The sequence below is a fragment of the Protopterus annectens genome, chromosome 10.part0, assembly GCF_019279795.1.
Source record: "Protopterus annectens isolate FY-2018-M chromosome 10.part0, PAN1.0, whole genome shotgun sequence".
Lineage (NCBI taxonomy): Eukaryota > Metazoa > Chordata > Ceratodontiformes > Protopteridae > Protopterus > Protopterus annectens.
The window spans coordinates 448,973,188-448,999,280 of record NC_056744.1 but is presented as its reverse complement, the minus strand read 5'-3'; the positions used below and the strand labels follow the sequence as shown (position 1 = coordinate 448,999,280).

Sequence of the window (26,093 nt, the reverse complement as noted above, 5' to 3'; positions counted from 1 at the left end):
GGGGTGCTCACCTAGAAGGCAGGTGCATCCAAGGTCTTTGGGATGCCCAACACCTTCCCTTACACATCAACCAGAAGAAAATTATGGCAGTACTAAAGGCTCTGACATGCTTCAAATCTCCTCTCAAGCCAGGGGTTCTCCTTATCAAAACAGACAACACCACAGTAATGTGGTACGTCAACAAACAGGGAGGGACCCAATCTTACCCTCTGTGCAGGCTAGCCATGAACCTCTGGCTGTGAGAGCCTCTTCCATCGGACTACACCTGATAGCCCAATACCTACCAGGGATTGACAACTCCCTGGCAGACCACTTAAGCAGAAACTTACTGGACCCCCATGAATGGAAGCTCCAGAGAAAAACTTTTTACAAATCACTCAGGCGTGGGAAACTCTGGAGGTGAATCTCTTTGCTTCGCATCTCAACCATCAGCTGGAAAAATTCTGTACCAGGGAGTATCACCACCTAGCGTGGAAAGTGGATGCCTTGACCTTCCCCTGGAACACCCCCTTTGTGTACGCATTATGTCCTCTGCCTCTTATTACCAAGGTACTGATCAAAATAAGGGAGGAGAGACCAAAGGCCATCCTTATTGCTCCAGATTGTCCCAGACAACATTGGTACCTCTTACTGCGCAGCCTGACCTTACAGCCTTCTAGGCAGCTTCCCCTGATCTCAGACTTCTTAACTGAGGTGTGTGTGTGTGGGGGGGGGCTGCACCCAGACCTGCAGACTCTCAATCTGTCAGCATGGTTAATACTCTAAATGCGAACAAGGGGCCCCTGTTCAGCAAACAGGTCTTAGACGTTATCACAGAGGCCAGAAGGCCCAGCACCAGAAAATCTTACACAGGAAAATGGAAGAGATTCTGCTCCTGGAGCCAATCCAGAGGGGGCAGTACCTCACTACCTTCCATCCCTCTTATCCTGGACTACCTAGCGGAGCTACTTAATAGTGGCCTCTCCTTCTCCTCTATTAAAATCCACGCCTCAGCCATTTCAGCTCATTTTGATACAGAACAGCCCCTGTTCTCCCATCCTTTGATTTAGCAATTTCTCAGAGGGTCTTCTAATATCAGACCTCCCATAAGGCCACCCACTCCAGCCTGGGACCTGAATTATATTTTGGAAAAACTAACTTTACCACCCTTTGACCCTGCTGCTTCAGTAGAACTAAGATGCCTCTCCTGGAAGACTGCTTTTCTTCTAACTGTCACCTCAACCAGCAGGGTTTCAGAACCTCAGGCACTGATGGCCATTGAGCCATTCATCATCTTCCAAGCAGACAGTGTCTCCCTGAGGACTAAATCCCTCTTTTATGCCCAAGGTGTGGTATCTAATGCAACTTTCAACCAGGCCATACATCTACCACCTTCTTTCCTAACCCTCAAAGCAAGGGGGAAAGAAGTCTGCACTCACTAGACATACACAGACAGCTCAGATACTGTCTGGACCATACTAAACCCTTTATGAAAACAGACCAACTACTTGTCAGCTTTGCCCCAGGGGCAGAGGGAAAGTCCATTTCCAAATGGATATCACACTGTTTCCATTTCTGCTACACGTTGCATGGGAACCCCCCAAAGTCTATTCTAACCCATTCCAATAGGGCAGCCTCCACTTCCACAGCATTCCTCAGAGGTGTTCCCACCAGGGACATCCTGGAAGCTGCCACCTGGACTTCTGTCCATACCTTTACCAAACATTACCACCTACCTCTATTTTCGAAGGCTAGGGCAGGGTTTGCCTCTGTAGTTCTGCAGAGCTTGCTGTGACCCATTCCTAGGTCTCTTACTAATCCTTGGAACACACTTCAGAATTCTCCTTATAGGAATAAAACTGTCAGAAACTGAGGACATTTTTTTTCTTTTCATTAAAGCAGTATTTTAACTGCACTAAAGTCTTAGTCAGTTTTATACCTTTGTCCATAATGGTTCTGTCCATTGGCCGTGTTTGTATCGTCATTGTTGAGTAGTACATTCTCTTGCACATCGTTCATCTGGTTGCTCCTAAAAGCAGAAGGAAAACCATCACAAGAAGCTCCTGTGTCTTTAGTTTGTTTATGTCCATTGCCATCGCCGAATTCTGTTACCAAACTAACTTTTTTCGCGCCGTTTTCACTTCTAGTTATTTCCTGGTTCCCCGGTGGGTATGACTATGCCTAAAGTAGTGATTGACAAGTGGGCATCAACAATTCAATCAATTGCGATAGTTGGTTAATCATTCTGTCAATCTTTGCTATATCTCCGCCTCTCTCCGGATTACCTTGCATTGACGTCAAAGCCTCTTCCATTCCCACAAACAGTTACTCCAAAGACCAAAACAAACGGGAACGGAATTGCTCTAAAAAGTCCACCAAAAAGAAGAAAAACAGAGCAATCTCAACAAGCCACGACTCAGCTGTATCCACACAGACGAAGTTTACTGGAACACACCTTAGAATTCTCCTTATAGGAATAAAACCATCAGAAACTGAGGACGTTTTTTTTCTTTTCATTAAAGCAGTATAGGAGATATAGCTAAGATTGACAGAATGATTAACCAACTATCACAATTGATTGAATTGTTGACGCCCACTTGTCAATCCCTACTTTCGGCATTGTCATACCCACCAGCGAACCAGGAAATGTTAACTAGAAGTGGAAACGGCACGAAAAAAGTTAGTTTGGTAACAGAATTTTGGTGATGGCAATGGAGATAAACAAACTAAAGACACAGGAGCTTCTTATGATGGTTTTCCTTCTGTTTTTAGGAGCAACCAGACGAACGATGTGCAAGAGGGTATACTACTCAACAATGACGATACAAACACGGCCAATGGACAGAACCATTATGGACAAAGGTATAAAACTGACTTTAAGACTTTAGTGCAGTTAGAAGACTGCTTTAATGAAAAGAAAAAAACGTCCTCAGTTACTGATGGTTTTATTCCTGTAAGGAGAATTCTAAGGTGTGTTCCAATAAACTTCGTCTGTGTGGATACAGCTTGAGTCATGGTTTGAGATTGCTCTATTTTTCTTCTTCTTTTTGGTGGACTTTTTAGAGCAATTCCGTTCCTGTTTGTTTTGGTCTCTTACTAATTCTACCACCCCTTTCCTCAGCTTTGGGAATCCTCCCACAGGTGATGACTGCAACAGTGAAACACTAAGAACATAGTACAGTTGTATACACTTACAATAAATGTAGGTGTTAGAGTGTATTCACTGTTGCAGTCCTCCTTCCCCCTTATATTTTCTTTCTTTAGGAAGATATAAGTTTCTAACGGTGGCTTTTAGCCACCAGGACCACTTTACCATATTTACTTGGGCCTATGACTGGTTAGGGCAAGAAAAACTGATGTAATGGCATCGACTGCCTCCCTTTATAGCACTGACGTCCTGATGTCAGACAGCAAGCGACAGCAGACGTCACAGAAAAACATTGACTCTGGTATTCGGGCTGGCCGAGGGCTACCACAGCAGGGATAACCCACAGGTGATGACTGCAACAGTGAATACACTCGAGCATCTACATTTATGGTAAATGTACACAACTATACTTTCTAAAAGGCTTACTGGCCTTCAAAGAGAAATGGATACCAGAGGTGCCGGTAGTACAGACAAAACAACACTACAGTCATGTGGTACATAAATAGACAAGGAGGCACACATTCCTATGCCCTGTGCCGTCTAGCCATGCAAGTCTGTGAGACCTCCTAGCTCAGTATCTGCCAGAGGTACAAAACACCCTTGCAGATCACCTCAGCAGGAACTTGACTGACCTCCACAAGTGGCATCTACACCGAGAAATTTTCCTTGGCATAACTTAAAAATGGAGAACCCACAAGTGGACCTCTTTGCCAGTGAGTGCAATGCTTAACTGGAGAAATTCTGTACCAGGACAAGAAAGGCATCTGCATGGAGAACAGATGCCTTCTCCTTCCCATGGTCTTGCCTCTTCATTTACACTTACTCCCTTTACTTCTTCTGCCTCAAGTCCTTCTAAACATAAGAGAAGATGGCCCAAGGGCTATTATGGTAGCTCCAAACTGGCCCAGGCAAAACTGGTTTCCTCTCCTCCTCCAGCTCACGAATCAGAAACCTTGGCAGTTACCACAGAGAGTGGACCTCTTCACCAAAGACAAAGGGAGGATAATGCACCCCAATCTGCAGACCCTGAACCTTTCAGCCTGGATTATCCCTCAGCACCTAACTGCTACACCTGCTTAAGTAAACAGGTGCAAAACATTCTGAAGGAATCCAGAAGGGCCTAGCACAAGGAAATCTTACACGGCCAAATGGAATAGATTCTCTGCTAGGTGCCAAAGGCACCAACTTAAGCTGAGCTCAGCTAACATTTTGGCCATCCAGGAGTACCTGGGCAGTCTAGTGGATAAAGGCCTTTCCTACTTCTTCATAAAAATGCTTGGCCTCGGCCATCTCTGCTCGTATTCCTGCCCCCCCCTCCCCATCGTCTCGCATCCTCTCTTGAAACAATTCCTTAGGGGTGTGGTTCACATCAGACCCCCCAGGAGGAAACCCACACATCCATGGGAAATCAGCTATATACTGGAAATTGACTTTGCCTCCCTTTGAACCTGCAGCTAATGCTTCTTTAAAATTCCTCACTTGGAAGACTACTCTTCTTTTAGCCATTACCTCGGCTAGAAGGGTCTTAGAATTACAGGCCCTAATGGCAGTATAGTCTTTCCTTATCTGCCATAAAGACAAGGTTTCCATCAGGACTAACTCTTCCTTTATGCCTAAGGTGGTAACCAGTGTGTCTTTGAATCAAGCCATCCATCTGCCTACCTTCTTTCCCAATCCACAGAGCAAGGGAGAAAGATTACTGCACTCCCTGGATGTGCACAGAATATTACATTTCTATCTAGACAGGAAAAAATCCTTTAGAAAATAAGATCAACTGTTCATAACCTTTGCCCCCGGATCATAAAGAAAACCAGCTTCTAAACATACCGTTTCCAAGTTGGTTTTTCACTGCATTTCTTTCTGCTACAGCCATCGTGGCAAACAAAAAATCCCAGATCTAGTTAGACCTCACTCTGCCAGGACCACAGCTACTTCTACAGCCTTCCTTAAGGGGGTTCCCACCAAAGACATTCTGGAAGCAGGCACTTGGTCTTCTGTGCATACCTTCACAAAGCACTACCACCTGCCAGCTTTCTCAAAATCCAGAGCAGGATTTGCCTCTGCAGTTCTGCAGGGGATCCTCTCCTCTACTGGATTTCCATCCACCCTCAGTTAAGCTTTGTGAATCTTCCCAACTGTCTGGACTGCAGCAGTGAAACACAGTGAATATAGTACAGTTGTGTACACTTATAAATGTACATGTTCAAGTGTATTCACTGTTGCAGCCTTCTTTCCCTTTCTCCTACCCCCTTGGCCTACCAGGTAGGCTTAGAATTTCCAAGTATAACGACCTTGGGCACTTTCCCAGGCTACTCCTGGGTAGGGTTACCCCCTTTCTTTATTCTCTTTTGCTCATCTTCAGGGTCCTCCTTCATGGGGGTCAAGAAAATACTGAAGTGATGATGCAGGCTGGCTCCCTTTATACTTGAGCGTAATGACATCTGTTAAAGTGTCCTCCAGCTTGAGTGGCAAAATAAGTTTCTCTGGCAGTCAGTCCGTCCAAGGGCTTTCACAGCAGGAAATCCCAACTGTCAGGACTGCAGTGAATACACTCGAACATCTACATTTACGGTAATTGTATGCAACTGTACTGTCTTTACTTGGTAGACAAAGAAATGGTTTTAACTTTTTATGTTTTAGTGTAACGTATGTAGCATCAGCTTCCTCTCACATTTTCTTCACTGTATAGATGCGTTTGTAAACCGGGGCTCTGTGTTGTGCTTTTTCAGAGTGCACTTTGCTGTGTTATGGAGTCAGACTGTATGCATTACTTCATTGGGGTGCAGGCAGTGAGAAAGACGACTATGTGCTGGGGAAATGTTAATTGTTCTGCATTTCTGTGTATTTTCCAACAAGTGCTGTTCACTAACATTCTTCTTTTTTGCCTGAAGTTGTAATCTGCTTAGGTAAGAATCTTTTCTTTTTCTTTTTGCTCCATTACATCTAGAAAAAGTGTATCTTGTATGTCTGTCTGTTGTGCTTTCAGTTCAGATCTCGATGATCATGGTGAGCTGAATGTAATTCCTCCTGCCACAAGTTGATCATTTACATACTTAATTCATGGCAAGATTGTTTACAGCCTGCAAAATGGATCTGCATATGTTTGGCTATAGCCATACAGTATTGTGTTATTGAGGGAAATATTAGGATGCTGTTTGTATTTTAAAACATGTTTGACTGCATTATGTTTTTATTTATACATTAGATTATTTTCTGTAATTAAATTATTTGGCTGTTGTGTTTAAATAGAGTTCTCCTGCACTTACTACAGGCTGCCCCGTGTTTCAAACCTGTCCTGTGAAGCTAGTGATTTATGTAATTAAAAAAATAAAATTATTGAAGAGGGATACAAATTTTCTTTTTTTCTCTGGGTTGATTGTGTAAGATCCTCAGTGACACTGCATTTCGATAAGTAACACTGTATATGCTTTGAGTTATTCATACAGAAGGCTGTAATTAAAACCGCTGAAGTGCACACACTTGAAATTCTTCAGGTATTAATTTGTCAGTTCTTCCCTCCAGACTCGCATGCTCATCTAGCTTATGTTTGTTGGTTCCATACTATTTTTTTATCCCTAGTAACACAATCAGTTTTCATTTGAAATACTGGGATATTGATAGACGGCCTGTCTTCACTCAGCCCCCCCCCACTACTTCTTTGTATTTTTTTTGTACGTATGTCTGTGTGCTTCGTGGATAAATTCTATGATGTATGCATTACAGCAACACAGCTCTCAAGTGGTTAGTCTGGCTGTACAAAAAATGCAGCCTGCAGACATGAACAGAATAATAATCTTGGCATCAGTTGAATGTTGAAACATCCCCAACTCAATAAATGTATCCCTAATCATTTATCACTGCTGATTTGTGCAGACTGTCCAGGTACCTGTGTATTCAGAGCAGGAGTATCAGATGTATCTTCATGATGATGGATGGACCAAAGCTGAGACAGATCATCTCTTTGACCTGTGCCGACGGTTTGATCTTCGGTTCATCGTTATTCATGACCGTTATGACCACCAGCAGTTCCGGGTGAGGTTGAAATCCAAACTTTTGTTTAATTTCTTTGAATTATTTATGCATGGAAGTGTGCCCCTGTGGAGTTTTTATGTACATGCTCAGCCTTTACCAGAGTCGATAACAGCACTGCACCTAGAGTGAATACAGTCACACTGAGGAGACCATATAGGAGAGGTGTTTCAGAAAGAAAATTAAAAATGCATTAAGAGAAAGGTAATTGTTAAGACAGAAAAGGTGAATCAGCATTGATAGAAAATTTAGTTGTTAAGCTGCCTGAAAACTGACATTAGAGGGTCCCCCCCAGAGATGGTATAGAATTATTTTTCCTGTTATGCATACATAACCTGTGGCACATTATTCCTTAAATGATGACAGTTGTGGGGAAAATCTTTTTAGTAGAAACATTTCCTTACCTACTGTACATTGCAGAGTCCATTAGAACATCAGTGAAGCACTGCTGCACCGAGTTTCATGTATGTTTTGCTATCATGTACTTCACAGCATAGCTGTCAACACACTGATTTTTGCCTTATTTTTCCATTGGCCCTTATATAGTTTGTAATGTTCTGGTAAATCATTGAAAATTAGTCACACAATAATGCCATAAATTACAGGTCCAGGCTTATTCTTGAGAAAATGCTTTTTAATGCAAACCTAGTTCTGCTAATAACCGATTAAGAGCAGTGTTTAAAAAATGTCCCTGTTGGTGCAGCCTTAGTACCTCATTAATTTTGACTTTGTCTCCAGTTCTTAATCTAAGAGGTTGACTGCTATGGCCCCTACATATGACATTTCTTACCCTTTCACCTTTCCTTTGGTACTACAAAGGCCTAGCAAAGGTGTGAGAACCTGCTTGCACAAGTAAATTGGAGTATGAGGTTTGCTATTTTGTTCTAAGGGTTGTAACTTTCTTTAGTGTCTGTGAATGCATTCTCTTCTTGTTTTGCACATATATGCTTATCTTACATGGAGTACTTAACCTCTGCAGCAGAACAGACTCCTTCATCCCCAGGGCAATCTGACATGGCATCATTTGCAGATCTTCAAAAGCCAAGATGTGTAATTGTGGCACTACCACCTCATGTGCAGATCCTTTATCTGTTATATTATCAGTGGCACAGCTGCTGTCACTGGCAAACATTCGTGGCCTGAGATGCACTATACGTGACACTGCTCCTCCCATGTGCTGACTTTTACTTGGCCTGAGGAGCACTACCAGTAGCACAGCTGCTGTCATTTGCAAACATTCATAAACTGATGTGCACTATCAGTGGCCCTGCTGTTCATTTGCAAGCTTTCTTAGTTTGCGATTACTACCAATGATGGTGCAAGAATTATTGACATACCTTCATGAGCTGAGACAAGCTGCTGATCACTGTGCTGCTAACCATGCTGGGCTTTTCCTCAGTCTCATTTTCTGTCTAGCTTGGGAACATGTGTGGATATTTCTAATTTTAACATTTCTTTGTCATCATTCCCCAACATGCAGAGTCTGTTTTTAGTTCATTAAATGCAGTTGTGCAAATCATGAATGTGATATACAATGAGACAATAAACTGTGATGCATTCCTGAGTCTTCAGCCTAGTGTAGGACAAGATTCAGGATGCGAGTTGGGCAGATTTTTACAGTGCATTGTCAGTTGTTCTTTTTCGGCTTTTCCCAGTTAGGGGTTGCCACAGCGGAACTCCAATCCGCTAATGATTTTTACGGGTGCCGAGGTGCCAGCTCGACGCCCAACCTTCAACGAAAGCACGCCCATTCTACACGTCTTTCGAATGCCACTCAACCGTGGGGAGGACATGCAGACTCCACACAGAAGGCGCTCCAGCTGAGAATCGAATGGGAGAACCTCTTGCTGTGAGCCAACAACGCTACCGCTGCACCACCGCCGATGTTACAGTGCATTGTCGTCAGTATTGCCTTGAATTCTCTGTTGCATAAATTGATGTTCTTGGCTTTAGATCATGTTATCATCTACAAATTTTTTATTTTTTTTTGCCTGTAGCTGCATTAATTTGTTTTGTTTTTTTTGTCAGTACTGCAGACAGCTCCAAAAAATGGTGCCAGCTGTAATCCAGTTTTAAATTTGTTTCTGGTAACTCTGAAGTTACCAGTGGCAGCAGTTTCAATTTCTGTACTATTGTGTCATGGGAGATGTATAAATTATACTGAATGCTGTTCTTTTCTTACAAGATTTTCAGACCTTTCAAAATAATAACTTTTATATTATGTGGTTGAAAAGATCAGTTCACTGGTGCTTATGTGTTTGACTGTAGCGAGTACTTGGTGTCGGGTTGTCAGTTTTCAGCATATGGACAATGCATTGTTAGCTTTCTGCTTGTCCTTCACCCCTTTTTCACTAATCTTGTCTTATGGCAAGGTCTTCTAAACTCTTTAGTAATTTAAGAATTTTATATACTTATTATCTTTACTTTGGTTCCTGGACTGCACTATGAATCTGCCTGGCTGTCTCAGTGGAGACTGGATTTGGGGCTTGTCTGTGGTCAGACTGAGAAATCATTCATTGCCATCAGCTTTTTGGAAGTATATGTGTAGGTGTATGTGTGCTTTTCTGACTTATTTATGGCAAGGGATGATAGAAAAGTATCTCACCCCTTGAATCTGAACTGCTCAATTTTGATCTGAGAATTTACTTGTAAAGTGGGTACCAGCAAGCAGTAAATAAGTAAATGTTTAAAATACCGTGCTTGTTAGGAATAGTGTGGAAATACTGATCTGAAGAAAATGCTTTGTGTACGAGAGCCTTAAGATAGTGTCATTGCCTGGGCTTGTAGCATTTGATCCTACTCGGACTTTGTGTTTAGGGAAGGGGACAGTAAATGGTGCTGAGGCACCTCAGACAAAACAAGCAGTTTCCTTTCCTACTTATACATCCATTTTCCAACTGGGTAAAAATAAATCTTATGTCACATTTGCAGCTTTCACAAACAAGTGCTTCATAAAGTAGCAGTCACACTGGCAGCAGTTAACTTTCAGATGTGCTAACGTGCAGAGTTCATACTTAAATGTTAAAGTACAGTGGCAACAGTGGAGTGATAAACCTACATCCCTTCTACCATCAACTTGTCCACAACAGAAGTGCGTTTTAAGCACAGTAGCTAAATGCATTCATTAAAAGCATGCATGGTAACCAGTTTTCCTTTTAAATATTTTTTAATTTTTGTAGGTTTTGTAGCCATTTCTAAGGTGAATTAGTCTTGAAACTTGCACAAAAAACAAATTTTTTAGCACCCATGCCCTTATTAGTAGTGCAGTGGAAGTGCTGTGACCATATGTAAACTTGTAAACTTGTGATGTTATGTAGTCCAATCTTGCCTACATTCTTACCCGTGGGTTCGGAGCCGAATGTCGGCTCCAACTCGGCCAACTTTTGTAGCTCGAAGTCTTTCTATTGGCTGGGCTAAGAAGGTATCCATGCTGCACTGCTCTCTATACCCAGATCTCGTTTGCTCGGACGTGGTCTCGCTCTTGGCTGTGGCTAAGTACCCTTTTTTCTTCATTATTAGAAAGTTGGTTGCAAACAAAAAGCTATTTAAATAGCTATTGTGTGTTTTGGTATTGTATTGTGAAAAAGTTGTGTGTTTGATCGTTTTCTGTGGTATCCCACTAGCTGTTTCCAACGGGCTAGGCCCGTTTCAGTTAGAGGACCTAGTTTGTCCCCTTGCTTCCTTGTGTCATAAACTTTACCGGTCTAAAACTGTTTAAATTAGAGGTTTTAGTCCCCCCCCCTTGTGTTGTGTCAAAGGATCACTTATTTAGAGATCTTGTGGTATTTTGTTCGTGGTAGTTTTTCCCACCCTGTAACTGTTTTACCGTTGGTACTTTTGTCAGTGATTATTTGTCTTTGGTGCTTTGTGGTTGGCTAACTATGTCCAAGGATTCTAAGGAGCACAAGCCCTCAGGCTTCAAGAAATGCTCTAGGTGCAGTTATAAAATGTCCATTACTGATGGACATTCTGTCTGTGTGTATTGTCTGGGAGCGATCCATCTCCAGGAATTGTGCCGTTTCTGTCATGCGTTTAGTCAGAGAGTTCTTCAGGAAAGGAAGAATAAATTGATTTTGAAGGGACATCTGAAACCCTCCTTCGAAGAGGGTCTGGAAACTGCTTCCAGCTCTAAGACAAAATCATCTAAATCAAAAAAGAGGTCTCTGGCTCCATCAGTCTCATCAGAGCCACCGGAGAAAATAGCAAAATCTGCTTCGACATCCTCTGCTCCATTGTCCTTGGGGCTGCAGGAAGTGTCAGTTGTTATGGAACTGGCGTCGGCTCCAATCATCTTGGAACCTGTTCGGAGCCGATCGCTTAGCATTAGGCCAGTATCACCTGAGAGGAGGTCTCGATCTCCCTCTCTGTCTTCTAAATCATCCAGGACCTTATCAGATGTGGACGTTGATAGAGTGGTGCAGAGACTCCTTCAGTCACCGGTTTTGGCAAAATTGTTCTCGGCTCTGACCCAGTCTGCTCCGGAGCCCATCCTTCAACCTGCTTCGATACTTCCTCCTCCGAGCGCATCTCAGCTTCCCTAGGGCAGTTCCGACAGCCCCTCCTGGCTTATCGGTGCCGACGTCCGCTCTGACCCCGTCGGCGCCATCCACGGGTTTCAGGACTCAGGATTCTTCTGTCTGACCCGAGGGAAAGGCTTCGGGACACCTCTCTGTTCCTAATTTCCCTCTCGGTGCTACGGCGTGGGGAAGTCTGACTCCTGTCGTGGCTTCGGAGGCTGGTCGCTCCTCGGACTCAGGGTGACCAGCTTTCGAGGCCATGCCAGAGTGCGCTGGCCAGGTCGTGAGCGGCATTATGTGGGTCGGTCATTCTGTCCCCTACAACACCGGTGCAGGTCTCTGATCGCCATCTATCTCTAGACAGTGGAGCCCCAAGGCCTCAGGGTACCCCACATGAGGGGTCCCCACATTTCTGAGGGCCCATCAGAGTCCTTGCCTGAGGAACCACCCAGAAAGAAGACGTGCAAGAGGAAGCACATAGATTCCCAGGATGAGTCTCGCACATCAGACACTGACCTCGAGGAATCTGAGGGGTCCCCCAAGTCATTCTCTTAGGATGTTTCTTTCTCTGACATCCTAGAGATTTTGAAACAAAGAGGTGACTGGCCATCCAAAGCCCCCTCTAAGGAGGAGTCTGTCTTCCTGAAGGCCTTTGGTGCTCAGACCTCCGCCTCCTGGGTATCTCCACCCTTCGACGAGCTTCTGGAGTTGGTTTGTCGAAGGGTGTGGGAGATCCCTGACTCTGTGGAACCAGTCCCCAGGAGACCCAATAAATTTTTGTCTGCTCCTCCTGGTAAGGAATTTCTGTCCAAGGGAGTCCCTGTGGATGCCATGGTGGTGGCAGCGGCTATTCAGAAGGAATTAGCCGAGACTTCTTCCACCGTCCATCTCCCTAACAAGGAGTCTAGGACCATGGACCAGTACAGGAAGCGTACCCTTTCTTCAGTGACCTTTACTTTACGGTCACTGAATTTTTTATCTCACTTTACACGGCTCCAGAGAGATCTCCTCAAGGAGCTTGGAGATACTCTCACAGGTAACGTTTCTGAGGTGGTGACCCAGACAGTTAATGCTCAGATGTCTACCCTCAGTTCCATTGTTAACTCCTCCATGAGGCTGATTTCATATGCAGCCGAGGGAGCGAGTAGGGCAGCAAGTTCAGGAGTTGCTCTTAGGAGACTGGCCTGTATGCGCCTTTGTCATTTCGCGGAGGCCTTCAAGTCTTCATTCACCGATGCCCCTTTTGATGGTTCCTCTTTGTTTGGAACCAAGGTGAAAGACACCCTCACCAGGTGCGAGCAGGAGGGAAAAACTCTGTTCTGCTGTAAGAGTCCATTTTTCCCTTCCATCTAGGCCTTATCCCAAGGCCCAGAGGGGTGGCAAAATGTGGTTCAGGAAATCGCAGAGGTTTTTTCCCAGTGCACAAGGTGAGCCCCCCACCAGAGGCAGGGGAGGGGGTGGTTATTCAGGAAGATGCCGCCCTAGAGGCAGAGGAGGCCCCCGCAACTCGGGAGACCTCGATTTCTTTTGTGGTTCTTCCTTCCGCCGCTCCTGATGGGAGGCCCGACTGTGCGTTTCCGGAGCCAGTCGTGGGTCTAATCTCGTTATACCTGGAGGCCTGGCAAGACATCACCCAGGACCAATGGGTTCTACGAATAATTTCCGGAGGATATGTCATCCCCTTCTCGTCAGATCCCCCTCCATTCAAAAAAATCCCGGATTTTCCACCCAGTCAAAGGGATTATGCAGCTTCAGAAATTTCAAAGCTGCTAGAAAAAGGAGCCATCCAGCATGTCCCCTCAGACCAGATCGGATTAGGGACTTGCTCAAGATTCTTTTTGGTGCCGAAAAGGACGGGACCTGAGACCCATATTGGATCTCAGCCAATTGAACACCCAAGTGCAAGAGTCCAAGTTCCAAATGGTCACATTGCAGTCTATTCTCCCATTCTTGGGAAAAGAAGTGTGGATGTTCTCCATCGACCTCAAGGATGCTTACTACCACATCAAGATGGACAGGGCATCCAGAAGTCACCTATGCTTCCGGCTGGGAGCCAGTCATTTTCAGTTTCGAGCCCTGCCCTTTGGTCTCACCACAGCCCCCAGGGTGTTTACCAAATGCATGGCAGTGGTGACTGCTCACTTGAGACGTCAGGGATTCCATATCTGGACGACTGGCTCCTTACTGCCACCACCAGGCATCTACTAATTCAGACCAGGGACGCTACTATAAACCTATGTCAACAGTTGGGCATCACATTGAACTGGGAAAAATCTGCCTTGTTGCCCTCACAGCATGTCACTTTTATAGGCGCAGAACTAGACACCGTCCTCATGCGGGCATTTCTACCACAGGAAAGAATCAGAGTCCTACAACAACAAGTTCACGCCTTGCTCCCTCTTAGAAGAGCAAAGGCAAGATGGGTCCTCCAACTATTGGGGACAGTGGCTGCGACTATTATGTTAGTCCCTGTGGCAAGGTTACATATGAGACTCCTTCAGTGGCCTCTTTTTGTCCAGTGATTTCTTCAACGTCTTCCGCTTTCTTACCCTATTCTTCTCATGGGCAGGTGCAAACAGGATCTCAGTTGGTGGCTTCGCACTGGCAACCTGAATGCAGGAAAGCCCTTCGTTCCTGCATCCCCGATTGCCACGGTGACCATGGATGCCTCCCAGATCGGGTGGGGGGGCATTATCTAGGCAGGACAGTCCAAGGCACGTGGCAAGAGCACGAGATGCATCTGCATATCAGTGTCCTGGAGATGAGAGCTGTGCTACTAGCATTGCAAGCACTTCAGAGCTTTCTTCCTCTCGGGGCTATTGCAATCCACTCAGACAATACGTCAGTGGTGTGGTATCTGAACAAGCAGGGAGGAACCAAGTCCTGTCCCCTTTGCAGAGAGGCCATGCGAGTGTGGCAGTGGGCAGTGTCTTCCCAACGTTTTCTGGTGGCAACGCATATTCCGGGGAAGTCCAATGTGATAGCAGACAGGCTAAGCAGAGCTATTCTGATGCCTTACGAGTGGTCCCTGAACTGTCAAGTTGCGGAACGGATCTTCCGCAGGTGGGGTCAGCCTTGCTGTGACCTTTTTGCCAGCCCCCTCAATGCCAAATGCAGCAGCTACTTCACGTTGATCCCCCCTCAAGGGGAGGCACCCAGGGACGCTCTAGTCCATGACTGGCCCTCCGGTCTACTGTATGCCTTCCCTCTGGTCCCCTTGCTGTCAAAGGTTATTCAGAAAGCGCAATCCTTGGGAAGCAGAATGATTCTGATTGCCCCACACTGGCCTCGTCAAATTTGGTTCCCCTTTCTCCATCCCTATCTCATGGACACTCCTTGGATTCTGGACCCACAACCAGACTTACTGACACACATGGCAGGGCAGCTCCATCCCTCTCTTCGGATCCTCCGGTTGACAGCCTGGCTTCTCCACTTCCATCATTAGTTAGGCTTCATCATTTCTCACCGGAGGTGATTCATATTTTATCTTCCTCTCATAAGCCCTCGACCAGGAAGATTTATTACAGTAAATAGAAGAGGTTTTCAATCTGAGCTCATACCCAAATGATTGACCCTTACAGGGCTCCAGTTTCGTCTGTATTTGAGTTCTTATCTATGCTCTTTAACCAGAGTTCAGCGGCCGCAACCATTAAAGTCCAATTGGTGGCAATTTCTACCTTTTTTATGTTGCAAATGAGCCTAGTCTGATGGCTCATAGACTCTGTAAGGCCTTTCTGAAGGGCACTCTGTTACTTCGTCCTCCGGTATCGGAACCTGTCATGCCTTGGGATTTAAACTTTGTTCTACAGGCTTTTACTTCATCCCCCTTTGAGCCTGCAGCCACTTGTGATTTAAAATTCTTAACTTGGAAGACTGTCTTTTTAGTAGCCATCATGTCAGCCAGAATCGTTTCAGAGCTTCAAGCTTTATCAGTCAAACTCCCTTATTTGGTTTTTCATAAGGACAGGGTTTCTCTCAGACCGAACCCTTCCTTTCTTCCCAAAGTAGCGTCAATCAGTAACCTTAATCAATCTATTGAGTTGCCAGTCTTTTTTCCCCAGTTCTCAAAACAAGGCAGAATTCAAATTTCATCAATTGGATGTACACAGACAATTACGTTTTTATCTGCACAGAACGAAAGACCTCAGAAAATCGGATCAGTTGTTTGTTTCCTTTTCAGAAAACAGAATTGGGTCTCCTGTCTCCAAAGTCACGCTAACCAGGTGGATCTCCAGTTGTATTTCTTTCATTTATTCCTCAGGGGGTAAAGATTTACTGTTCCCGGTGAAGGCTCACTCTACTCGGTCTGTTTCTACATCTACAGCCTATCAGGCTAGGTTGTCTATGGATGATATTTGTGCTGCAGCTACTTGGGCATCTCCTCACACCTTTGCTACTCATTACAAGTTGGATGTGGTATCTAGGGGCAGGTCTTCCTTTGATTCCACAGTGCTCAGGAGTATTTTCCACTGAGCCTCCCAGGATTTAGGTGCTAGGGACGCTGTCCCACGGGTAAGAATGTAGGTGAGATCAGACTACATAACATCAAGAAGTTATGTACTCACCATAACGTTCGATGTATGTAGTCCATCTCGCCTCACATTCTTACTTACCCACCCACCTTCCCCCGTCCTGGAGGATCTGGAGGTTAGGTCTGGTTTCAGAGCTTCCTTCATTGTTGGTTTGTTCTTCCTTTCCTTAGGTGTTGTTATGCATGGAGAATGAGTGCTGGTTCTCGCAGCAAACTAGATCTGGGGATAGAGAGCAGTGCAGCATGGGATACCTTCTTAGCCCAGCCAATAGAAAGACTTTGAGCTAGAAAAGTTGGCCGAGTCAGAGCCGACATTCGGCTCCGAACCCACGGGTAAGAATGTGAGGCGAGATGGACTACATACATCGAACGTTATGGTGAGTACATAACTTCTTGTTTCGTTTTATGGAAAACCACACAGTTTAACATGCTCAGTGATCTGAGAATATTGACTACTTCAGTATTTTGGCTAAATTGAGAAAATGGACATGCAGCTGAGTGATGACAAGGGAGCTTGCTGTAGCTGTTTTGGTCACTCTTGGAAATTGGTGTAAAAGGATGGGTTAGATCTGAAATGCATCTGTAGTGATTCATTTAGAGTCTAAAAACTTCACACACAACACAAATAGCGTTATCCATTCCTGGAGCCAGGCCATGGGGAAGAGTTGACCAGCAAATGTCTGGTGGCTAGGTGACCTATGTAGCCCAGGCTTATCTCAACCAAAGAAAAAAAATTCCATGAAGCCAGTGTATGTTCACAACCCGCAAGACATAAGGCGTGATTCATCAGTATATGGTAGGTAGGAGAAGAGTGGATTAAACTGGTGTAGATCCTGGCAATGGAAACTAGCCCTAGCCAGTTGGAATGTCACTTCACTGCTGGGGAAGGAGCTGGAGCTTATGTGGAAGTTTGAAAAGTACCCAGCTATATGGTCTTGTGCTCTAGCATCAGTTCTGGAACCCGGCCTTTGGTGGCCTCCTACTTTAGAGCTGACCCACAGGAAAAGTTGTGGATGAATATAGGGATACTTAGAAACCCTAGCTTGGTACTGTGTGGTTGGGTTTGTGCCAGTATGTAATGTCAACCTTAAGCAACAGGAAGGAAAATGCCATGCTTATGCACCTAACAGCAATTTGGAGCTTTCAGCTTTTTTAAGAGAATGTGGATACAGTGCTTGATATTGAATTATTCTATAGATTCTGTACCCCAGCCCACCAGGCCATTATTGGACATTGTACCACAACAGGTAAAACAGACCAAAAGAGAGGCTTTCACCCTCTCTTAGGGGAAAAAGGCCACCCAGGAGGTCCCACCAGATAAGAGATGGGTGAGATTTTATTCAGAATTCTTTTTGGTTCCCTAGAAAACTGTGGACCTCCATCCAGTTTTGAACCCAAGTCTTTCTAATATTTATTCACAAAACCCACTTCAGAATGTATCGGGCAGAATAAACAGAACGTGCTTGATAGATCTCCATGATGCCTACCTTCACATAAAGCTTGAGAAGGAATTGAGGAGATTCTTACATTTCCGAATAGGAACCTGTCATTACCTGTTTTGGGCCCTACCATTTGATCTTACCACTGCCCTAAGGCTGTTCACCAAATGCATGGCCGTCGTAACAGCTCATCTACAACTCTTAGGATTGAGGGTTTTCCATACCTGGATGATTGGCTCCTAGCTGCCATCTCAATTAAGTCCCTGACACAAGCCAAGAACTACCATCTCAACCTTTGCACCTCCCTGGGGATATTGGTCAACATTCAGAAATCAAATCAGATACCTTCCCAAACCATCATGTTCACACAATGCAAGTTGGATACCATTTGGTGCATAATCTTGCTTCCACAGGAAAGAGTCCATACTCTGGGAGCAACAATACAGTCTCTTCTTCTCAGTCCTATCCCTGCTGCAGCTGTGGTCTTTACGGTGCTGGGCCTCATGGCCTCCTATCTTAATGGTTTGCTTTGCACATTTTTACATGAGAATCCTGCACTGGCTTGTACAAGCTAAGTGGTGGCAACATTAACACCCTTTGCCCAATATCATCATCACAGAATCTTGCAGAGCTTGTTGGAGATGATGGCCAAAGTGACCTCTCATATCTGTTGAGAAAACCATTTGTGACACTAGCCCCAGTAACTCTAGTGACCACAGACTCCTTCTCCCCGGGGTGGGGGGCCATTATGAACAGATGTTAGTCCAAGGTCAGTGTTTCGAGTTAGATGCCACCTTTCACATAAATGTCCTGGAACTGAGTGTGATCCACCTTGTGTTGCAGGAACTTCCAAACCAACTTCTCCGAGGTGTAATCTGTATCCAAGCAGACATTATGACTGTAGTTTGCTACATTAACAAGCAAGGAGGAACCAGATTGTACCCATTATGTTGAGAAATGATGATATGACAATAGACAGTGTTCTCGAACTGCTTTCTTGTTGTAACACACATCCCCAGAGTTTCCAGTTGTCCAGTGGACAGGCTCAGTAGGTCTCTTCTGTTCTTAATGAGTGGTCCCTCAATCCATCAGTGGCCAACCAGATTTTTCATTGTTGGGGCTGTCTTTGATGCTGTCTCTTCACCTCTCCTCAGAACATCAAGTGCAGCAAATACTTCTCCCTGATTCCCCCACCCGGACAGTCACCCGGGGCACTATGTCTCAGCAGTGACTTCCGGGGCAGCTTTATGCTTACCCATCTGTGCTTTTATTTTCCAATTCATTCAGAAAGCAATAAGGAAGGTGCAAGGCAGCAACAGTTTTCCACCTAGCCCACTTTTGGCCCAGAGAAATCTGGTTCCCTCTTCTGAAACCGAATCTACTGAAGTCTGCTTGACTTCTGGATCCCATTATAGATCTAGCCACTCACTCCTCTGGCAAGCCTCACCCAGATGTCTTGAATATGATTTTTTAACCACTTGATTGCCCCAGTTCAGATGATTACCAGAGATCATTGTCTCACTGAGGAAGTAGTCAAAGTACCTATGCTTCCCAGAAAAACTCCACTCATAAGTTTGTTTTTGGAATTTTTTTTTTTTTAGAATTGTTTTTTGCTATCTGGGCTGATAGCCAGAATATTAACTTTTTTTCTGCAGTGGTGTCTGGCATTCTCATATTTTGAGTTGGCCTTTCAGTCTATTTTTTTCACTGTCAAGGTGCAGTTAGTAATGATTTCTAATTTACATTTTGGGTTTGAAAACCATTTGCTTGCTCGTTATGCAAGCATTCCCCAAAGGAAACGATCCCGTACTACCTTTAGACCTTAAAATAGGTATTGGAAGTTCAAACTTAAGCCCCAGTTTGAGCTGACTTCTACTGCTCAGCTGAAATTCTTTTATTGGAAATCACTGATTTTAGTAACCATCACTTCAGCCAGGATGATCTCGGAGCTACAGGGTCTGTGTTCTTCCTAGCCGTACATTATTTTATACAAAGATAAGATTGTCTCTCGGGTTGAACTCTTCTTTTATTCAAAAGTAGCTACAGAGGAAGTTTCGTCCCAACCTCTTCATTTACCTGTTTTCTTGCAAAAGTACTGTAACAAAGGTGAACATACCTTGCGTTCCCTGGATGTGCACAAATTGTTACACTTCTGCCTTCATGGAAACAAACCAAACCATTCTGGAATGATGCACATCTCCTCATTTCCTTACCATCTGGTAAATTGGGGCAAAGTGTTTCCACAGATTCCCCTTCTAGATGGTTGTCATATTGTATCATCATTTATTTATACTAACCAGAAAAAGTCTTTACCAAGTAAACCTAAGGCACGCTCTGCTAGAGCTGAAACTAATTCCACAGCCTTCTTCAGTTAATGATATTTGTGATGCTGTTGCCTGGTCGTCCATGCATACCTTTTATCAGACTTTACAACTGGGATTGTCTCTCCTAGAGACCTAGTTTCTTTTGGCTCTACCATTCTGAAAGGCCTCCTATCTTGAGGCCACCCTGCAAAGATTGTAGCTGTGAATTCTGATCTACATTTTGGATCGGAAGACTGAATGAATAGGATATGAAAGCTATATACTTAACATAGACATGAATGAAAGGGTTCATTGTTATATCTGATGACAATCCTCCAACCGCCCCCTGTCCTTCTCTAGCAAGGTGCAGGTCACATTCTTTGTTGGGTATGTTTTGATTTTTGTTGGGATTTCTTTACTGCCTGTTTTAGGTGGTGGTCAGATTTCATAGTTTCATTAATGATGTCCTTCAGGACTTTGATATGGTTTGCTACCTACATCTTAGTGTTACTGGAAGAATTGAGATATTATTTTTGTCTGATAGCTGATTTGGGGTATACAAGATTAGTTTTGGAATTTTGGGAGTTAAGGAGACGTTATGAGCTTGTCAGCCAATTCTCAATGAGTGAGAATGATTTAAGCTTTTGCAGTTCATCCATACTTTTTAGAGAGCAGGTGAGTTTTGAGTCATTTGTGTATTGGATGATAGTGGCTTGATTGGTTGCTAAGTGCAGGCCACTTTTGAATATACTGAACAGCAAAAGGCCCAATATTGACCCTTGAGAGATACCAGCTGTGACAAGGAGATGTCATCTTGCCATTTTAGTGCTGCTTGTATATTTGAGAGGTAACTGTTGAACCAAAATAGTGGGAGATGCCTGTATTAGTAAAGATGACCATTTTTGTGTGATACAGTGTCAAGGCTTTAGATAGCTGTGTGAATAGGGCTTAGATTAGGTTAACTTTGTTTTGTTCTGGTTTCCAGTGGTTAAGAAACTTACAGGGGCACTCTTGGTACTATGACAGGGTGGAAAACCTGAGTGGTCTCAGCCCAGCAACTAGTAGCTTATTGGCTGTTTTTGGCCAATTCCTATCTCTTCCAATCTCCCTGCTTTAAAACCCGCATTTGCGCGGTTTTGCGCTTGTATACAACTCAGCACATCTAGTCATGGTGTCCTGCAGAGTGCTACATTTTGCGCCTGTATACAACTCAGCACAGCTCCTCATGGTGTCCTGCAGAGTTCTACAAGCAGCAGAGAGACAAAAAGAGAAACTTTCAACTGATTAAGTATTTTTTGTCTGCATTTCTTCTGCGACTGCATTTTCTCGCCGAAAAGCGAGTTTCTAGCATATCTGTGATTTAAAAAAGCTATTTTTTTTGAATACCCTACTATTTTTGTACTGTTTGCACTTCTAAAAGTCGTTTTTAAGTCGTTTTTGTGTTGTTTAACTGTTGTAGGCTACACACTCAAGTGCACTAGCCTGTTTTTAGCATTTATAGTGTTTTTTGTGTAGGTTACTGTTTGTTCTGCAAAAACAAAAAAATATATTCTTGTTTCCTGCCATTTCTAAGCTAGATTAGCCCAGATTTCAGGTTTTGCTGAATTCTGGGCTGTGGTACAAGTTCCTGTGTTGCCCATATCCTTACTTGGATAGGAGGAAGCTTCTCTGTTCACCAGTGAGAGTGGGGAGCTTTGAGCAGCCTATCTGTCCCTGGAGGAGTGGTCTCAGCCCAGAAACAAGTAGCTTATTGGCTCTTTTCGGCCAATTCTTATCTCTTTGTCTCCCTGCTTTAAAACCCGCATTTGCGCGGTTTTGCACACTGTGCAGCATCGGTTACGCAGGTTTAAACTATTCCCGTCACCACAAAGTCTGCTCTTCAATTTTTCCCCTTAGAACTAGTCAAACTCTCAAATTAAGCACTTAACCTTCCTTTTACAGCCCATCACTTGCTCAAATTTCTCAGTAAGCACTAACAAACACTAGCACTGCACCCCCCTTATACTATATAGAAGTAAAAGGCTCCCTATTCGTCCCATCCGGACAATGAATAAAACAGTTCATTAAACTATTCAGGCATGTCCAAAGGGCAGTTTTAGGTCTACACTCCAGTCCAGCTGGTGAATCTGGGAATCTTGAGGCAATGTTACAACTGCTTCATGTACACAGACAACCCTCTCCTCCTTCCAGCAAACTCAAATGTAGGTGAGAGATGCAACTATTGAGCTAAACTGGAGGCCAAGCAGTCTCAACCCAAGACTGGAACAGCCAGTCAGGAGGAGAAGGGAACCACTCGCACCACACAACCAGTCTTACATAGACCAATCATATCTGCACCAGCAAACAGGACACATAAACGCACAAAAATATACTCGGAAGCTCTAAATAAAAATCTGCCAAAGCAGCAGAGACCTCCAAAGCAGACATCCAAGCAATCGCTACCCCACAACAATATTCACGTATCACATACTTCACAAAGTCTGTGTACCACACAGTCGCAACCCTTAAAGCTAAATAACACACCAAATACACTAGTAATATGACACTCTATTGTCAGGCACACTGACGTCCTGCTCACCAGACTGAACAAGGAGAAGATCACTGTAAGTTGCCTCTTGGGTGCCAGGATCCACCACATAACACAAGCACTCAGGTCACTCCAAAGCAAGTACAAATATGACTTTATCATTGTCCATGTTGGTTTGAATGACCTGAGACGTACCTCCCTGGACTACATGAAAAGAGACATAGAGGAGCTCTCTGATCATGTAGCCCAGGCTGGTATGACCCTAACCCTGAGTAGCATCTTGCCCTCACCAAGAATGATGCCACAGTATAAAGACAAAATGATCAGTTTTTAACAATAGGCTAAATTATTGGTGTCATTCAAAGGGGATCCATTGTCTGTCAGCCTGGGATAACATGCTCGACAAGCCACGTTGCTTCGCTAGAGATGGCTTGCACCTGTCACCCTTAGGCTTTCGAATACTGGCTAAGGCTCTTGTCACCCCCATAGTGCCTTTTTTAGGCAAGGCTCAAGCGACAAACCCACCTCCATAAACAACACAAGAAACAAAAAATGAGGGTAATGCTACTCAATGCCAGAAGTCTAAACCTCAAAATGCACTCCTCAGTATGGAGAAAATCGATATCTGTGCAGTAACAGAAACCTGGTTCAAGGCTGCAGAGAGCACCCCAGCACTACCAGGCTATAACTCATACCATACCTTTCGGCCCCAGAACCCGGACAGAAATACAAAAGGTGGGGGTGTATCCATCTTCATCAAGGATACTAGATGGCACTGCACGAGGCCTCGGGGACCATCCATGTGCAACTAACAGTGGGAAAAACTGCTTTTCAGTTTGTAGCTTGCTACAGATCACCCACCTTTTCTCAAGACCCCCACTCGGCATTCCTGAGAACATTGGAGAATATGAAGGTCTCACCAAGCACCATGATATTGGGTGATTTCAACTACCCAAACATTGACTGGGAAAGCAACTCAAGTCCCAACTCCTTTGCCCAACGTTTCCTGGAGTTTATAAACTCAAACGCCCTGAAAACTGGTCACCACTCCCACAAGAGGTGACAACATATTGGACCTGGTCGTCACCAACATGGGGGCGCAATGTTCCACACCAGAGGTAAACCCCTCGTTGGTAAGATCAGACCATAAACTAATCACACTGGGCATCCACATCCCGACCCCATCCCCAGCCAAGGAAACCACTGTGAAAAATTTCTCAAAAGCAAACTTCACACTTCTCAAGACAGGTGGAATGTTTCAAAACCCCTGGGCTAATGGAAAATGCTGCCCAAACCGCAGAATCCTTTACAAATGCATTCTATGAGCACCTACAGGAATGCATGGATCAACCAAGACTCACTCCTCCAAAAAGAGGAGACCAGTCTGGTGGACCCCGGCTATAAATAAGCTATACAACAGGAGGAGGAAACTATTACATGATAGAGCAAAATCCCAAAAAGGGAAGGCATCGCAGATCAGTATTAGCAAAAAACTATGATCCCTCATAAAATCATCTAAGGCCAGCTTTGAAAGAAAAATCGCCAAAGACTCTAAAGATAATCCCAAGGCCTTCTTTAGCTATGTCAAGAATCTAGCTGGCAACTCTCAGATCTGCTCTGAGCTGGTGCAAAATGGCAAAAAATACACTGAACCCACAGACATTGCCAACATCCTGGCTAACAGGTTCAGTGCAAACTTTACCCCCCCCCCACCCCCAAAAGGGCCTGTGTCCATCCTAGAAGAATGTAGACCCCCCCAGACATCACAGACACACAGGTGAAAACAGCCCTCTCCAAAGCCAAAAACACAGCATCAGTGGGACCGGATGGTATCCCAGGCTGCGTCTTACACGAGCTCCAAAAAGAACTAAACCCTCACATAAATTCACTGTTCAAACTCAGCCTTACTACAGGAAATGTACCCAAAGAATGGCGTACAGCAACAGTTATCCCACTCCACAAAGGTGTTGCCACAACGGATCCCGGGAACTATCATCCTAGAAGCCTGACTAGCCTGGTCTGCAAGGCTATGGAGTGCAACATCATGGATCTCATAAACAAAGACATTGGAAACCTCCAGACACTAGACCCTACCCAATTCGGCTTTGTTAAAGGCAGATCTTGCCTCTTAAACCTAGTAGACTTCTTCGAAACAGTTACCAAGGCCATAGACGAGGGAAAGGTAGTCCACACAGCCTACCTAGACCTAGCAAAGGCCTTCGACACAATACCCCACTCTGGCATTATAGATAAGCTTACCAGCTTGAACATTAACCCTTATGTCATGAGATGTGTTGCAAACTGATTCATGGGTAGAACTCACATGGTCAGAGTTGCGGGTGCCATGTCCGACTCCAAACCGGTTGCAAGTGGCGTCCCACAGGGCTCAGTCCTGGGACCCCTCTTGTTCTGTATATACTTTTTTGAGGTACAGGCAAGCACGGGAGGACTATGGTTGACCAAGTTCGCAGATGATTGCAAACTGGGAGCCATAATCAACTCTCCGGCTGACACAGATATCCTCCAAAAGGGTCTTACGGAGATGAATACCTGGTGTCAGAACCATGGCCTCAAGCTAAATGCCAAAAAGTGCATAGTCATCCCCTTTGGGAAAAACAAAGTGCCCACAAACTACCACATAGGTGGTAATCCACTAAGTACGGAAGATGTAATTAGGGATCTGGGAACCCAAGTAGATAGCAATCTCTCCTTTGATAATCACATTGCCAAAGTGGTTAGAAAAACCTTCTATATAGCCCACCCAATCATGAAAGGGTTCACATCTAGATCAAGAGAGGTCATTGTGCCCCTCTACTCATCGCTCATCTGGCCCATAATAGAGTACAGTGCCCCATTTGGGATGTACCTTACCCGACACCTGCAACAGCTGGAAAGACCCCAGAAGTACCTCACCAAGAGGATTGTAGGCCTCAAACAGATGCCCTATGCAGCTCGACTAAAGAAACTCCAGCTCTACTCAGTTGCTTACCGCCTACGCAGAAGTGATCTCTGCCTGACGTACAAGACCATGTCTAACCCAGAATTAATGGACATGCTCCACCTCAGGAAAACCAAATCCCTTAGAGCTACACGTTCCAGGAATTTAAACCTCACCACAACAATAAATAGGACATGCTGGAGGGATAGATTCATATCACAGAGGCTTCCCTCGCTCTGCAGTAGAATCCCAATCCATATTAGGCAGAGCCCCTCACTGACCCTTTTCAAGAGAAATCTTGACGAGTGGATGGGAAATCGTAAATTTACTCCTGGGATCAGTTCAGTGGCCCTGCTGGACAGAGGCTCAGGTATCTAATCAAATCTAAAAGGGAGGCGAAAGCCAACAGATTCTGGCTAGGCTTATAAATTCCCTAGGGCAGATAGCCTAGTACCTACCTATGAACCTTGGACTTAGAAGGTAGATGTTCTGAGTGTTTCACTGTTGCAGTCCTCACATTTGGGTTATCTGCATGCAGTAGCCCTCAGTTGGCTTGTTTATCACAGTCTTGGGTCCTGCATTGGTTGCTGTCTCATCTTCCATGGCGTCAGGTAGTCAGGGGTATAAAGCATGCAGCCGACGCCATTACATCGGTCTTTCTTGCAATGCGGTGCCCGAAGCA

The 26,093-nt window shown here is 44.6% G+C and overlaps 1 protein-coding gene across 1 annotated transcript in view; it reads left to right on the top strand.

The window, feature by feature from the left end:
* Positions 1-26,093, top strand: part of DMAP1 (DNA methyltransferase 1 associated protein 1) — a 634,515-nt gene that overhangs the window by 308,026 nt on the left and 300,396 nt on the right. The window contains exon 5 of the mRNA XM_044086784.1: positions 7,001-7,159. Coding sequence (XP_043942719.1) covers positions 7,001-7,159 — 159 coding nt within the window. The remainder of the gene's footprint in view (positions 1-7,000; positions 7,160-26,093) is intronic.